The 17,077-nt window shown below is 34.1% G+C and overlaps 1 protein-coding gene across 1 annotated transcript in view; it reads right to left on the bottom strand.

Moving 5' to 3' along the window:
• Commd10 (COMM domain containing 10) overlaps positions 1 to 17,077 on the bottom strand; it is a 204,353-nt gene that overhangs the window by 163,589 nt on the left and 23,687 nt on the right. The window contains exon 4 of the mRNA XM_023700568.1: positions 15,493 to 15,603. Within this exon, the coding sequence (XP_023556336.1) occupies positions 15,493 to 15,603 (111 nt within the window). The remainder of the gene's footprint in view (positions 1 to 15,492; positions 15,604 to 17,077) is intronic.

Below are 17,077 nucleotides of genomic sequence, written 5' to 3'. Positions count from 1 at the left end.
ATACATTCTTCCTAGTGGTTAATTGCTGTACAAGATGTGGATATGATATCCTACTTACAAACACTATTAGAACAAATCCCTCTATTCATTAAGGGAATGTAACTGTATACCTATTCTAACCATTTTGAATACACAGATACAAAATGGACATTCATCTGTATCCCCTTTTTCTCTTTAGTTCCATCATTTAAATATTCTAGGTATGTGAACTCAGCAAAATATTCTAAAAGAGTCCAGTAGTCCATAATAGTATTCATGCTTTCTAATTCTATGGAATTTTCTCACATGGACCTTTTATTTAAATGGAATCAAACAACATAAAACCTTTGTGTCTAGCTTCTTTTAGTTAACAGAATGTTTTAATGGTTAATCCACATGACAGTAAGTATCAATACTTCATTGTGATGGCTCAGTGGACATTTGCATTTGCTATGTTCCCAGAATCCTTTGCTGAAAATGATTAACCAAAGTGGGACATTGAAAAAGTGACGTTATGACAGCAGAGCCCTCAATTATAGTAAGGACCTTATAAAAGGTCTGGAAAGAGTAACTTTGTTATTTGTGACTCTTTTCTACCTGAGCACACAGGAAGGCCACCAGACATCAAAGGTCAGCAACTTGAACTCACACTTTGAAGTGTGTGAGTATCTCTCTTACACACTCCAGAGCAGTAAGAGAGATATTTTTGTTCCTTACAAATTATGTAGTCTCAGGTATGTTGCTACAGCAGCAGAAAAGGCCTGAGGCAAGATGTTTTCCAACTTTTTCACTTTTAAAAAATGCTACTATATACATTCATGTAATGTACTCCTTTGTATCCTTATTTTCATTCTTTAGCATACATACCTAAATGTGTAATTGTAGGATCTACATACCCATTTTTAAGGAACTACCAAATTATTTTCCTAGCATCTACACTGTTTTACATTCCTACCAATAATATCTGTAGGTCTGAATTACTCTATAACCTTTCCAATATATATTTTCCTTTTTTTAACCATAGCCAGTCTTGAGAGTGTAAACTGGTACTCACATTTTGGGGGTTTTCCTTTGTTGCACTTTCTTAATGATTAATTTTGCTAAACATCTTTCCTGTGCCTGTGGACAATTCGTATATCACTTGTGGAGCAATATTTACTCAAATCCATTGTTCATTTTTTAATTAGATTGTCTATCTGTTGTCCGGTTGAGTATTAACAGTTCTCTATATGTTTAGATATAAATCTCTTACTAGATATATATGATTTGAAGTACTTCCTCCCATTCTATAGGTTGTATTTTCATGTTCTTGATAATGTCCTCATCTCAGTTACTTTTTTCTTGTTGCTGAGACAAAATACCTGACACGCAAAATTAAGGAAGAAAAGGTTTATTTAGATCACAGTTTATGGAGGATCCAGTCCTTACTTAGCTGGCTACAAGGCAGAGTGGCACATGGCAGAGGGCAACAGTTCATGGCAGAAGACAGCAAAAGCAACAAGAGCAAAAGGGAGGAACAAAGAGCAAGCCTTCCTTCCATTATAAACTGTATGCAAGCTGCTCACCCCAGGGTGGGTTTAGCACTCATACCCACAATCCCAGCATTGGACCAGGAATCAATCATAAACTCCAGAAGCCTGCCCCAAGACTGCAGGAGGCTTTGAGGGTATGGCTAGACAAAAGCTATTACAGACCTTTAATGCCCAAAGGTTGTGGTGAAATATAACTTATATATTCTTTTGTTTTGCTCATTTGCTGTTATGTAGAGAATCCTTTGCCAAGTCCATTTAAGGTATCTTTGGGCTAGAAAATTCTATAATCTTTTGTCATAGTCTGGGTTTACAAGAGAACAGGTTTAATACAGAACATATAATTTATATGATTCTTTTATAATATTCACTCAAAGTCAAATGCAGAAGCACGCAAGAGATCTGTTCATGCACTAGAGACCCAAAGAATCTAGTTGAAGGCCTGGATCCTATGGCAATGTCCCACATGAGTCCAGCTGAAGATCTAAAGCCCACAGCTATGTCTCCTACAAGTCTGTATCAAGGAACTACACTGGGTGATCTGACCCAAAAGCCACTGGTGAAAGAAAGACTAGGCCAGTGGGGTGAAGGATCTGTGCCAGCAGGCTGAGGAGTGCGCACTGAAGCTAGGAAACAATGCTAAAGGTAAAGACCAGAGCTCCCTTGAAGAGAACCACAGCCATTCTCAATGACTGTAAAGGCTGGAGCTCCTCACGATGAAAACTGCTGAATTCATATCAGGAAAACGAGTGTGAAAAGCTTCTCCAGCAACAGTTCCCATCTTCCTCTCCTGCTCTCCTTTTATGCTGTTGGCAAAAATCCTCAGCTGGGCCTTTCACACTCAGCCCCATGCTGATGTAGTTCAGCTGGGTGTTACAAGTTGACCATTAGTTAATCCACAATAGCTTTAAATTCCACAAATAAAGTTGCACCTAGACCAATCTGTTTGTTTTACTGCTGAGAATTCCAAGAGTATTATGTTGGGGTATTGGCAGTGTTGCGCTCATTAAGGACTGATAACATTTAATCCAGGTAAAATTATCCTTTAAGATGGACATGTTAGAACTCCATGAGAAAAAATGAAATGTGTTTGAAAGAATACCATATGTATATTGATCTTTTATGAAAAAAAAAAAAGGGTAATAGAGGGAAGAAGACAGAGATGTAACAAATAGGAAACTTCATGAAAAATAAATACACACACATGGTTTTACATAACATTACAAATTACATGTCTGAAAATGTTAACACCTGGAAAAGGCACTTAAAAAAAAAAAAAAAAGGCAACAAAAAGTCCAGTACTTTGGCAGTTAGAATTCTAAAAGGATTTACATGGACAGTATTTCCAAAATAATGCTTTTGTCACTATAGTTAATATATTAGTGCAGTGGTACCTCAGTTCATATGAACTTAATTCTTTCCATGATTCTTGTTGCAAACCAAATAGGACAACTGAATCAAATTCCTGAGAGGGGCAATGTCAGTCCTAACTGATTACTGGATTTGATTTGGTTCTCCTGCAGTCTAGTCTATGATCGGAACCATGGAAAGAATGATGTTCATGAACCAAAATCACTGTATTTATTATATAGTTTAAATATCGCTTTGAAAGCTAATTTTTGAAAGCCAGATTTATCCCCTAAAGAGAAAAAGAAACAAAAAGATGGAACATACAAATAAAAGAACACCATGGAAGGGCCTGCCAAGTAACTCAGCAGACTGAAGTGTCTGTAAGCAGGTACAGGGGCCAGGGGTCCGATACTTGGGCCTGCCATGCTGGCCCCACCCCCGGGGCATGCTGAGAGGGCAATTGAGACTGGGCATGGTGGCATGCACCTGTAATCCCAGTTCTTTGGAGGCTGTAAACAGGAGGACCACTACAAGTCCGATCTAGTAGTGAGACCCTGAACACTTTGTAGACCCTCCCTAAAATACAAAAAAAAATGAAATGATGTCACTCAGTAGAAGCTCATTTATTGCTAGGAAAGATGTTTACAATGTAATCCTCTGAAGAAGAAAATTAGTTTATAGTAGATAGATTTGGAAAGCTATACAGCAATTAAATACATCATTCAAAATGACTGCCTCTATGTAGGATTATAGGTAAGCTTTATTTTCCTACATTTTCTAGGTTTATTATAATGTAAATTACTTATAAAAGAATTTTTTAAAAGACAAAACCAAGATTCCTTTAAATAAAATTTATAAACAAGAATTCCTTCCTACATATTCATTTGCTATTACACTTCATCTTTATCTAGTACATTGTCAACTATATGTTTTGGTTAACTGCCTGTGATAATCACAACAAATAGAGTATCCCTGATGTTGTAATAGCTCAGTTACAGGAATACAAGCAAAATTTATATAAGTTCTAGATAATTCCAGCAAATTTCTTAAAACTTAAAATATGGTATTTTAATAACAATCACATAGTTTGTTACTTCATTGATTATACTTAGGAATCAAAACTTATGAAAATAAATTATCACAGTTTATAAAAATTACACTATATTAGGACCAAGCGTTTGATGAAGGACTGTAATCCCAGCACTCAGGTAGCCTGAAGCAGGAAGATTATCACAAGTTTGAGACCAGGCTGAACTACATAGTGAGACCTGTCTCCAAAAAAAGTTATATTAGTTCTGTGTCTTCTTTTTGTGGACACCAAATAGTGGAATAATTGATAAGAAAAGGGGTGACATTGCTTGATAACCTTATTTTAATTCTTTTGTTCGTCTATCACCCTAAATATGACAGGTTTCCATTTAAGTATGGGTATCCCATTCCACTGAATAACATGAATGAAACTGAATGCTTCCCATGCACTATCTCAACAAGACTTGTGGGTCTAATTAAATCCTTAAAGAACTTTCACTTTATAACATGAGATTTTTAAAAGATTAGACTTTTATGTAAGCATTAAAGGTAGCTGAGAAATTTTAAAAACACAAAATTAAAGTGATTTATATAGGAACTTAAAATTATTTGTCCTGTGCATGTAATTTTAGTTTCTCTAAACAGTTCCCATGCAAAGAACAAAATGTGAAAATAATTTCATAATGTGCCCAATCTGTTCACAATGCTGTACATTTACATTCATATGGTACCTGACACTACAAACATGCTTAAATCTCAAACTATGTCAGGAAGAAAAAGAGTGTTTGCCAACTCTTTGTTTTTTAAAAAACAAAATCATTAGGAGGATTTACTATTCAATAATCTATACATAATAAAATTCAATATAGCTACCTTCATTTTATTTCAAATATTAAATGTATAACTCTATTCCAAAATTGGAATATCTGACTCAGAAAAGCAATTCAGAAAAATCACTATTGATTTAAAAAACAAAAATTTTCATTTTAATTGATTCATGGGGTTATATCAGGGGCCTAAAGGGGTTCATTATGAAATAGTGCAAAAATGTTAGGCATATATATGATCAACAACAGGACAAAGAACAGCTATTGGTCACACATTGGGATCTCCTAACACATAAAGTAAATCTCCATTTAGTTAAATCACTTTAGTTTTCAAGCTGATACAAGGTAATAGTTCAGACAAGAGGAGCTGTTAGGTTTTACTTGAACCCACTTCACATTATAAGACGTGCTGTGCATCTGACTAAGCCACAGCTATCTAAAGATTCAAATAAAAAAATCTTTGTGTATCTCTCTCGCTTCCTGCCATCACTGCTGTCCACCATGAGGTGACATAGCAAAAAGGGGCCTGCACTATTCTGCTTGGATCTTAAGCTTCAAAATGTACCAAGCGAGCTTCTCATTATGAAAGCTAAATAAATTTCTCTTTAAAAAGTTAGCCTGCCTTAAGTATCTCATTGTTGTAACACAGAATGGACTGAATACTCTTAAAATCTTTGAAAGTGACCTTCTGAGCGAATCCAACCTTTTGCTTGTCTGTGAGCATTACCAAAATGATTATGGAAAGAAAGCTATTTTGGAAACCAACTGTAGCAAGATGTCTTTTGTCTGATTTCTTAGTTTATACTCTTTCACTCAGTAATATATTACTAAAGAACAACCCTAAATGTCACGGAAGTTTCATTTATTAATTCATCACTAATATTTGTTTACTAAGCACCTACTAAGTTATATTCAGTTACACAAAGATGTTTATCACAATATATTACTACACCAAATACTGAAACAAAGCCAGTATTTGATAAGAGGAATTAGCATGTCTACCATAGCCAAAACATAATGTAGCCATTTAAAATGCTTATGATGAGTTTTAAATAAGCTGAGAAAGATTTGTTACACCATTAAGTTAAAGAAAGTAGCATATAAAACCTAACAAGACATTATGATCAGATAATGAAAAAAGAGTCACAAGGAACATATACTCATACAAAACATATCAAATAGACTGGCTACATCGAGGTGCTAAATCAATGAGTTTCTCCTACACATCTATAATTTCTGAGTTTTGTGTGATAACCATATACAATTGAGGTAACAGAAAAGTGAATCATAATTGATTTAAAAGAACAACAAGGAATATTCCTCAGTCATTTTATTTGAAAAGCAAAGCCACTAATCTATCTAAAAATTTTCTCAGCCCTAAGTAACTGACACAAATGCCATAAATAAAAATTAGGGCATTCCTAAAACGTATAATAGAACCAGCACTTGTTTTTAATCTTAAGATGGGGAAAGACATGTGAAATTGAAACTTTTTGCAGAGTCAAAAATAACTTTTCTTTAGTTAATTATGGTTGAAAGTAAAAGTTAAATAAATTTTATTTTCTAGTGAAATTAGGTCAGTTTTATTTACTCATGATTTAATTTAATTTTATTCAATCTTCCAAAAAATTTTTATAATTTCTTTACCTAAAAGTAGGTAGAGGTCCTACTTACCGATATGTTAACTAATCTTCCTAGAATCTTCAGATTTACCAACTTAGGAAAACTTCAATGATTTATTTGCATTACTTTTAATATAAAACTAATATCTTATATTTTACTGTTTGAATAAAACATTTAAAATTGAAAAAGTGACATGGAACTATTAAAGACAATTCTGACTAAAAGCTTCCTATCCAAGTCAATCAGTAAAAAGTCCAATATTTTATAGAATTCCTCTTCAGGTAATAGAATAACATGTTTTAGAAAAAAGAATAAGTAGCATGTATGTATTTATATACATTAATGAGAAAAAAATACCTTCTCACTGCTACATCTAATATTAAAAATAAGACTTTAATTCTTTTATTCTAGGCCAAATGAGAATATCAATCTCATTCGAGAATAAAAATAACAAAGAACCAAAAATAATAATTCAACTGCTCCAAAATGATGCAAATAAAAACACTGTAAGATTGATAGATGTCAAGGAAAAAGCAGGAGTCAACAAAATTGACATAAAAAGACTACCTGCAGAAGTAACAGAAATTTTCCCAAGCATGGGAAAAGAATCTGACATACAGAAAAGTGAGGCATATAGAACTTAAAACACCCATGACAACAAAAAATCTATACCCAGATATATGATAATCAAGAGCCCAGAAATTCAGTACAAAACCAGAACATGGTTCTTGGTTCAACCAAGGGAGAAATAAGATACTTCTGTGGCAAAGAACAACTTAAGAAATTCACGAACACCAACCCTACAAGGGTACTGAAAGATATTCTAGGTAGAGATAAAAGAAACCACAATTCTAAGAACATAAGAAAGAAACTACCAGACAAGGCAAGCAATTGAACAGAGGGGAAAAGCAGGAACCAAAAGAAGGAAAATAACAACAAAGACAAGTCAATATATATCAGTGATAACTACTAATGTAAATGGAATCAGTTAACCAATCAAAAGAAATATTGGCAGAATGCATCAAGAAAGATGGCTTTTGAGTCTGAGAGATAGCTTGGGTCTAAGCACCTGCCTGGCAAGCTTAAGGTCCCTAGTTCGACCCCCAGGACTGCATGCCAAGCCAGCCAAGAACCCACAGGCATGCCACACCACCCCAAAACTAGGAGTGGTGGTGCATGCCTGTAATCCCAGGCCTGGGAATTTGAGACAGGAGGATCACTACAAATCCCAACTGTGTAGCAAGATCCTGTATCAAAAACAAACAAAAATAACAAGATCCAACAATATGCTGTATACAAGAAACACATTTAACTCAAAAAGAAATTCAGGGGAAACAATACTCCATGCAACAAGAACCCAGAGAAAAGCAGAAGTAACTATGCTTTTTTGAGACATTGTAAACTTCAAACCAAGCATGATCAAAAGAGATAAAGAAGGGGCTGGGGAATGGCTCAGTGGAATAAGCGCTTCCCTGGCAAGGACAAGGACCTGAGTTCAATCCCTGGTTCCACCAAAAAAACCCCCAAAAAACCCGAAAAACACCCTAAAGAGATAAAGAAGGTCACTGCATACTTGTTACGGGAAAAATTTAAGAGGAAAATGATAACAATCATAAATCTAAATGCTCCAAATATGGGAGCATCAAAATATATAAGACAAATATTAATAGACATGAAAAATCAAATAAGCAGTAATTGATTTGAAAATGTTGACATTTATTCTGCACACTCATTATATATTAAAAATTTAATATTTTATTGTATCAATATTTTATTTTCCTCTTAAGCATACGTTGTTTAACAAAACTGATAAAATTAAAATTAAAAATTCATCAATAGAAATATTCCTAAAAAGTAAATGTGGGTGTTACATAACTCCATAATGCACCATTTAAAAAAACATCTACTGTGTTAATGGCAGCTTTAAACATAATTAATGATGAAATAAACTTAACAGACATATAGAGAACTTTTACCCTACAGTAGAAAAATACCAATCTAAAGAGTACAAAGAAGATTCCCTAGGAACAGATTCAGAAAAACCAGCATTATACAAAGTATCTTTTCTAACCACAATGGAATGAAACTTGCAATCAACAACATTAAGAAATGGACAATGAAATTGGGAATGAGCAAAAATGAAAACATAAAGTACCAAAAGTATGGATTATAGCAAAAGCAACAATGAGAGGACAGTTTCATAGCAAAAAAAAAAAAAAAAAAAAAACTTTATTAAAGAAGGCATCTCAAATAAACAGCCTAGCTTTACACCTCAAAAAGCTAGAAAAAAGAACAAATTAAAAAGATCTAGAAGATAACAAACTAAACTCAAATTTAGGTGAAGGAACAGATAGATTAAAGCAGAAATAAATTCATTAGAGAATAAAAAAAATTACCAAATAGTGATCAAAAATTAATAATTTAAAAGCTATAACAATTGGCTTTACTGTTGAAGACTAAAAACATCAGAAAAGAATATAATCCTTAATTCTTTTCAAAACAAAAGAAACACAAAATATTTCCAGACGTATTATGTGAGGCCAGCATCGAACTGGTAATAAAATCAGACAAAGACTGTACAAGAAAACTACCAGCCATAGTTTTCATAATAATGAAAAAGCCCTTGGTAAAACATAACCAAACTGATTACAACAACACATCAAGATTATACCCTATTAAGTGGAAATTAGACCTACGATACAAAGTTTATTTTTAAACATACACCAAAATGTGATACACTACATTACAGAATGAAAGATAGAGACAATATGATCATCCCAATAGATGCAAAATAGCATAATGATAAAGTTCAATGTGTTTTCTTAATTTCAATAAGTTTTAGTAAAATAGTTATAGAAGGAAGTTCCCTCAATATCCTGAAGACCTTTTAAAGAAAAGTTCACAAGTAGGGCTGGGGAGAGAGCTCAGCAGTCTAAGCATTTGCCTGGCAAGTGCAAGGACCTGGGTGTGATCCCTGGTAGTGCAATCCATGCCAAGATGGCCACCAAAACCAGGTGTGGTACAGCACGCCTATAATCCCAGCACTGGGGAGGATGAGACAGCAGGCTCACTACAATTCTGAGCAGCATAGCGAGATACTGCACTAAATAAATAAATAAATAAGTTCACAAGTGTTATAGTTTGTGTCTAGTTGTTACCCCGAAGCCTTATACAGTCATGAGGCACACTTCTAGAGTTTATGACTAACTCATGATCCTCTGGGATTATGGGTGTGAGTGCTGCTGGGATTATGGATGTGAGTACTATACCCAGTGGGAGGAATATAGCCTGAGTGCAACTTAAGGGAAAGAGACTTGCTCTCTGTAACCACTATTGCCCCTACTGCTCCCATTTGCTCTTGTTTTGCTGTTTTCCGCCACCATGAACTGCTGCCCTCTTCCACATGCCACTCTGCCTTGGAGCTAGCTGAGCATAGACTAAAACCTCCACTGATTGTGAGCTAAATAAACCTTTCCTTCCCTAATTTTGAGTGTCAGGTATTTGTCCCAGAAACAAGAGAAGAGTAACTGAGACAAGTAATGTCAAAATCAATACAGGCAGATTGAATGCATTTCCTCTGAGAGCTGGTACAAGGTAAAGATGGTTGCTTTTGCTGTTTCTGTTCAACATAGTGCTGGAAATACTAACAAGAACAATCAGACAAGAAAAAAAAAAAAAGTACCCAATTGGGCTGCAGAGATAGCTCAGCAATCTAAGCACCTGCCTAGGCAAGTGCAAGGACTGGGGTTCAATCCCAACATCACACACCATGCTGGCCCCGGCCTGGGCATGTGGAGCCAGCCACCAAGACCTGGTGTGGTGGCACACACCTAGCAATCCCAGCACTGGGGAGTCTGATATAAGAAGATCACTAGGGAGTCTAAGCTGCATAGTGAGACCCTGTACCAAACACATTTTTTTAAAAAAGTACTTAACTGTAAAAGGTGGTAAAAATCATCCCTATTTTCAGATGACATGCTCCTGAGCATTAAAAAAAAAACAACAACAAAAAAAAAAAAAATGCTAAAAAAACTCCACAAAAATAAGTGTTATGATGAACTATCTGAAAACAGAAATCAAGAAAACTATCCCATTTATAATATGAAAAAGAATAAAATAGGAATAAATTTAATGAAGGAATTGGAAAGATCTGTACACTGAAAACCATGAAATATGGAAGAAACTAAGGTATATTTAAATGGCAAGTTAGCATTTGTTCATAAGTTGGGATAAACAATGTTAATGAACTCACACTACTCATGATACCATAAATTAGAATGCTATCAAAAGGACAACATATAACAAGTGTCAGAAAGTGTGTGAAGAAAATGAACCCTTGGACATTAATGGTGGGAATAAAAATTGAGACAGCCATTATAAAAAACAGTATGGTAGTTTTCTCAAAAAATTGAAAACAGAATTAGTGACAAGCCGTATGTCTTGTTAGGGGTATACGTACAGAAAATAAAATCAGTATTTTGAAAAGATACTTGTTCTCCCATGTTCATTACAGCATTATTCACAACCAAGATTTAGAAACAACCTAAATGTCTCCCAACAAATGAATAGATCTAAAAAACTGTGTTTTTCTATATGTACACATACACACACACACACACACACACACACACACACACACACACACTGGATTACTATTGAGTCTTTAAAAAAAGTAAGTACCACCATTTGAATCAGCCTGGATGAACCTGGAGAACATTACCTTAAGAAACATAATCCAGACACAGAAAAATACAGTACAATCTCACTTATATGTAGAATTTTTTTAAAGGACCACAACAATGATCATAAGGTTGAGAAAATGGAAACAGGCCAAAGTGTATAAACATTCAGTTCCACATACAGTATAAAGAGTGTAGCTAATAAGATTGTATTGTGTACTCAAAATCTGCAAAGAAAATAAATTTTTGAGATGCTTTTAGCAGATATGTAAAAAGATAATAATAGTGAGCCTGCCAGATAGCTCAGTGGACTAAAGTGGCTGCTTAGGCAGAATGCAGCAGCCAGGGTTCGATTCCCAGGGTGCCATGCCAGCCCCACCCCCAGGGCATGCTGAGACAGCAATTGAGACTGAGTGTGGCGGTGCACACCCGTAATCCTAGTGCTTGAGAGGCTGAAAACAGGAGAATCACTAGGAGCCCGATCTTTGTAGTGAGACCCTGTAGACCCTGTCCTAAATTCATAAAAAAAAAGAGAGATAATAATAAAGAGTTCTGAGTAGGTTAATTCTGCTTCACTATAATAGTCAGTTCACTTTATATATCAAAATAGTTATACACCTGAAATACATATAATTTTGAAAAGCTATCTGGTAGTGTTGAAATAAATGAATGTCTTTTCATGTTTGAATTATGTTCCATCAGTTAAATTATCTTGTTCATATGATTAATTAAAGGGTTAAAAGTATCCTTTAAAGTCATGTAGGCTAATAAAGATACTATATACGGGTACCTAAACAAATACTTTTAGAAAGCTGAGACCTGCTCATGACAGCTCAGAAAAATTTGAAGGTCCTTCAAGTTAGGCAATACTAACATAACCTGCAAGTAGATCAAAATATTTTAAATTTGTGCAACAGGATTTCTCTATTTGATTAGCATACTATTGCATATATCCTAAGTAAATGTAAGGATGTATTTTCAGTAACATAATCTATTTTTTTGTTCATAAGACATCAACATTTGAAATTTTGTTAGTAAATACAGTGTCTGTAAAACCAACTGATATCGTACATGACTTTCTTTACTATATAAAAATAAGTGTCTAAAAGTGCTAAATTGTTTCAATTTAACCAAATAAAACAAAAATGCAACATTGAATCCATGTAAGTATAATCTTATGAAGAAAAAACAAAAACTCTACATTTCAGAAAAGTGGTCAACACTTTGAGAAATATATTCATACTACAGTATCGACTACTAAATTATTAATATAGGCAAAATGATACAGCATCATACCAATGATTTTAACACATGAGTCTGAAATGAAATAGTCTGTTTTCAAATCCTAGGTGTACTTTTTACTAGTTTATTACTTAAGAAAATTAACATCACTATCTCCCTTTTTCTATCAATAAGATAAAATTATTATTTCCTCTATGGAAAAGATGTTTCAAATAGCAAAAGAGGTAATATCATGCCTTAGTACCAGTAAACAGTTAAAAAGACTTCTTTCTCTTTTTACTCACTGTAAGTAGAATAAGAATAAAGATCTCAAAAAAGAAAAAAAAATGAAGATCTCTACTTCAGAAACTAATATTAAAAAACTTTAGTTCACTTAAAATCATGATTATCTATCCATAAAGTACCTTTTAAATATAATTCAGTAACATAAGGAATAAAAGTTTGTTTCCTTTGTTTTTGTTTTTGGTCAAGATGATTTTATCCTAGTTGTTGCAAAACAGTAATATTCAGTATTTTTTCTTTTAAAACTATATGAAATATTTTTATCACTATTTTAACAAATTATGATTCATTTGAATAATAAAATGAGAAAAAATGCCATCAGACTAAGAAAAAAATTAACTATTTTAATGTTTTGGGGATATTTAAAGTTAAATCATTGACATCATTCAAAATTATCAACATTTGCTGTATATGACACTGCTACTCTTCAAAGATTTTTTTAAAAAATCAACTGACTGTAATTAACCTGCAAGTAGTTAAAGTATAACCTAATAGAGTCATTCAATTATCTTGGAGATTACTTTATTCCTTCTCCAATAAAAAAAAATAATATCAATGACAGAATGCATTTAGAAAGTCAACAGTGTGTAGTACATGGCTTTTAAATAAATTTTATTTTGGCAAAAGAACATAAATTAAGAAAAAGCTGAATCAGGATGATTTCATTTATTTGTCCTATATGTATCTGACTAATAGACATTAATTTTGTTGATGGAAACAAGAGAACTCTACTGTTACATACAGAACAGAAATGTAAACATTTAGCATTGCCCACAACTACTGAGTTCACAATTATTTCAAATGTTATTCCAAATAATACTGTGAATGCCAGAAAAGACTAGATGAACAAAGTGCTCTACTGCCCCCTAATGAAATGAACCAAAAACAAAACAAAACCCTCAGAAAACTCATTTTGGAGTATCTGTGGAAGAGAAAAAACATTTTCCTTTGCAAAAGGCAGTACACAGACACAAAGGTAATGAAAAAAAAAAAAAAATAGAATATATATCAAAATACTGCAGGAAAGCTAAAACCCTCTAGTTCTTGTGATAAAATTAGTAGCAAAACAGCAAAGCCTTGAGACAAATGTTCTAAGAAAAGAGATCACAGTCAAACAACGTTAGCTAGTGTGATAAAAACTGAAACTTCATGCACACTACATTGTTCATGTGCATGTTGGAAATGAAAAAGAAGAAAACCTCTAGAAACTATACTTGAGTAAATTATTGTAAATTTTTAGTTCAACAGTTCCAAATTAATACCACCAAAATAGTCTCAAGAGTTATAATGTCTAATCCTCTTAGCTTTTTAATGTGTAAATGCATGCAGTATAACTACTACAAAATATATATTTAAAAGAATTTTACTCCATGATAGAAACGATTTTTCTTTTCCTAAGTATAACAACTTGGTATTTTATAGTGATTTGAATTACAAACTAATTTTTCTTTTCATAAAGGCTTTCCCTTTAACAAACAGCTTTTAAAACATGCTCCTTTTACTTAATATTTGAACCCATTAATTCCTGAATCTTTAGAACATAGCAATTTTTGGAGAAAACTAGTTTGTAGTCCTTATTAATAGAAGTCAGGTCAAGCAAGAGTAAAAAGAATAGAGCATCAGATCATAAAACAGAAGAATGTAAACAAACAAAAAAGTAACACTTCCAGGTTGCAGTTGGCTGAGGCAAACAGGCAGCGTAAGTCCTGGTTCACTTTACAGAGAGGCCATAGAGCATCACTTGGAGATGCCACGTTTCTGTCCACAATGACAGTAGCTTTTTACATTTTACTTTATAATAACTGTTTAGGAGATAGAGGACATGTGAACCAAATCCACACACACCATTGTAGGGAGGCAATACAAAGAAGTCATATCTGTGCCCAAGATGGAAGAACGTGTCCTTTACATCTGGGGCTGTAACTCCTCTTCCTATGTCTGTTAATGAAAACAGTGGTCTAGCCCTGCAAGTTATGTCAACTAAATATGCATATATAATAATATTCATCCAAAATTTCAAAATAGTAATAGATAAAAACAGAAATGTACTCAAACCTTATCTCAAATGAACTGAATTTCATATCTGTATTAACTTCCTAAATAACATGAATGTAAACATGACTATATTACTAGAATTATTCATTCCCACTGTCTAAAACTATAATAAACAGACATTTTGAAGCTGCGAAAGAGCTAAGAGTACTTGAGAATTACAAAAGTCAGGTATTGTTGAAGTTGTGATGCTTAAAGCATATTCATGAGGTAATCAAAATAGAACCCTTCCAACTTATAACCAAACTGCTTCCAATTCCTCAGAATTAAACTACAGTATTCATAGATTAAAAGATATGTTTTTATATAATGGACTACTATAAAGAAGGATAAACTTGAGACATTTATTGCTAAATGGATGGACTCTAAGGCCATACTCAAGTAAAATATCACATTGTCTAACTAGTGAGAAACTAACCAAACTCTACAAGAGATATAGTGAAATGGGAAGAAACTATTCAAAGGAAAGGGGAACTAGGGAAGGGAAGGGGGGAAGGGAGAAAGGAAGAAAGGAAAAAGAAAAAAATAAGAAAAGGATAAAATAAAAACAAAGCTTTTTGTAAATAAGGATGAAGGGAGCAGAAATATGGAATAAAAGACAAATCAGGGTATATCATGTACAGGTATAAAGGTATACCTTGCAAGATAAGCTATTTCTTCACATAAATAGCAGTGACATTGAATTTTGACATCAAAACTTGTCACAAAGAACTTTCAATTAATTCACCTTTAGTTCTATCTAAAAATGCCCTGTTATCAATAAAGTGTAAGACCAAAGGCTGAGGCAAGAGAATCACTGAGTTGAAGGCCAGCCTGAACTACACAGCAAGACCCTCTCTCAAAAAAACAAAGTGTAAGAACTACCAAGATACATCATTTCATTTGAACATCATTTCTTACCTTTGAATCTTCACTGTTCACTCCTAGTTGTATCACAGCTTGAGGGGATTTTAGTTTTGCTTGAGCAGAATGAGCAATTTGAAGGTTAAGCTGCCATCCAATTGTCTCCAGCTATAAAAACAAGTGAAGATTGGAATCAGAATACAGAATGTTATGGTTTGTGTCTAATTTTCCCCCCAAAAGCCTCATGCAGTCATGGACAGTGTCTAGAGTTTGTGATTAATTCATGATCCAATGTAGGGATTAAGGGTGTGAGTGCAACCCCTGCCTGGAGTGGGTTAATCTGCATTACAATGTAAGGAGAAAAGAAAGGCTTGCTAAGCAGCCATAGCTGCTGCTCCTCCCTTGGCTCTTTGTCATTTTTCCCACCACCATGAACTGCTGCCCTCTGCCTTGAGCCAGCTGAGTATGGACTGAAAGCTCCACTAACTGTGAGCTAACTAAACTATTCCTTCCTTAATTTTGGGTGTCAGGTATTTTGTCCCAGCAATGGAAAGAAAAGTAACTGAGGCACAGGGTATGAGAAGAGTCAACTTTAAACAAATTTTTCCTCAGCAAGAATAAATACAGATAGCCCAGATTTCATGCAAAGTCAGTTTGAGGGCTGCTTAACGTGTACATTCTGCAAATTCTCTCTTTGGGCTCATTAGATTGGCCCTTTGCCATGCTTGTCAAATTCAACAGTAAGAGTGATCATTAAATACTCTATTTAAAAATACAAACTGGACTGGGGAAATAGCTCAGCAGCATAAACAATTGCCTAGCAAGCACAAGGTCCTGAGTTTGATCCCTAGTACCAAAAATTTAAAAATAAAAAAATAAAAATAAAAACCTCAAAACAATGAAGTACACAAAAACAACCAGGGTTTTAAAAATAGAATGGGGTGGGGGATGGTGAGACACAGTCTCTTTATGTAGTCCAGGCTAGCCTTAAAACTCACTTGTGTAACCCAGGCTGGCCTCAAAATCACAGCAATCCTCCTGCTTCAGCTTCCTAAGTGCTGAGATTACAGGTGTGAGCCACCACGCCCAAATAAAAGAATAATTTTTAAAAGTTACATAGGTACAGGGTCTACAAGATATTCAGTATCTCACTACATAGACCAGACTTGTAATGATCCTGTTTTCAGCTTCCACAGCACTGGGATTACAGGCACACACCACCACATCCAGTCCCAATCACCTTCTCAGCGTACTCTGGGGGCAGGGCTGGTACAACACCCCAGCTGCTGCACTCTGCTTAAGCAGCTTTAGGCCACTGAGCTATCTGGCCCGCCCTTAAAAACTAATATTTTTATTTATTTATTTTTTGTGCCAAAACTTAAAAATCCTTTATTCTTAAGCCTGAAAAACTATAGTACATACATGAGCAATGTCATTGCAAAACTGAAGTCCCAAATCTAATTAGCTCTTTTATTTTTTTCCACATAATTTTATTGAGAAACAAATAGCAATGACACTTTCAAACCAAATTGGTAGGACAGTTTCAATATTTAACACATTGCATACATTCTTCCTAGTGGTTAATTGCTGTACAAGATGCAGACATGATATCCTATTTACAAACACTATTAGAACAAATCTC

The sequence above is a fragment of the Octodon degus genome, unplaced genomic scaffold (genome assembly GCF_000260255.1).
Source record: "Octodon degus isolate 3935 unplaced genomic scaffold, OctDeg1.0 scaffold00124, whole genome shotgun sequence".
In the NCBI taxonomy this organism is placed as follows: Eukaryota; Metazoa; Chordata; class Mammalia; order Rodentia; family Octodontidae; genus Octodon; species Octodon degus.
Note: the sequence above shows the minus strand (reverse complement) of the source record. Positions and strands in the feature narration are given on the sequence as shown.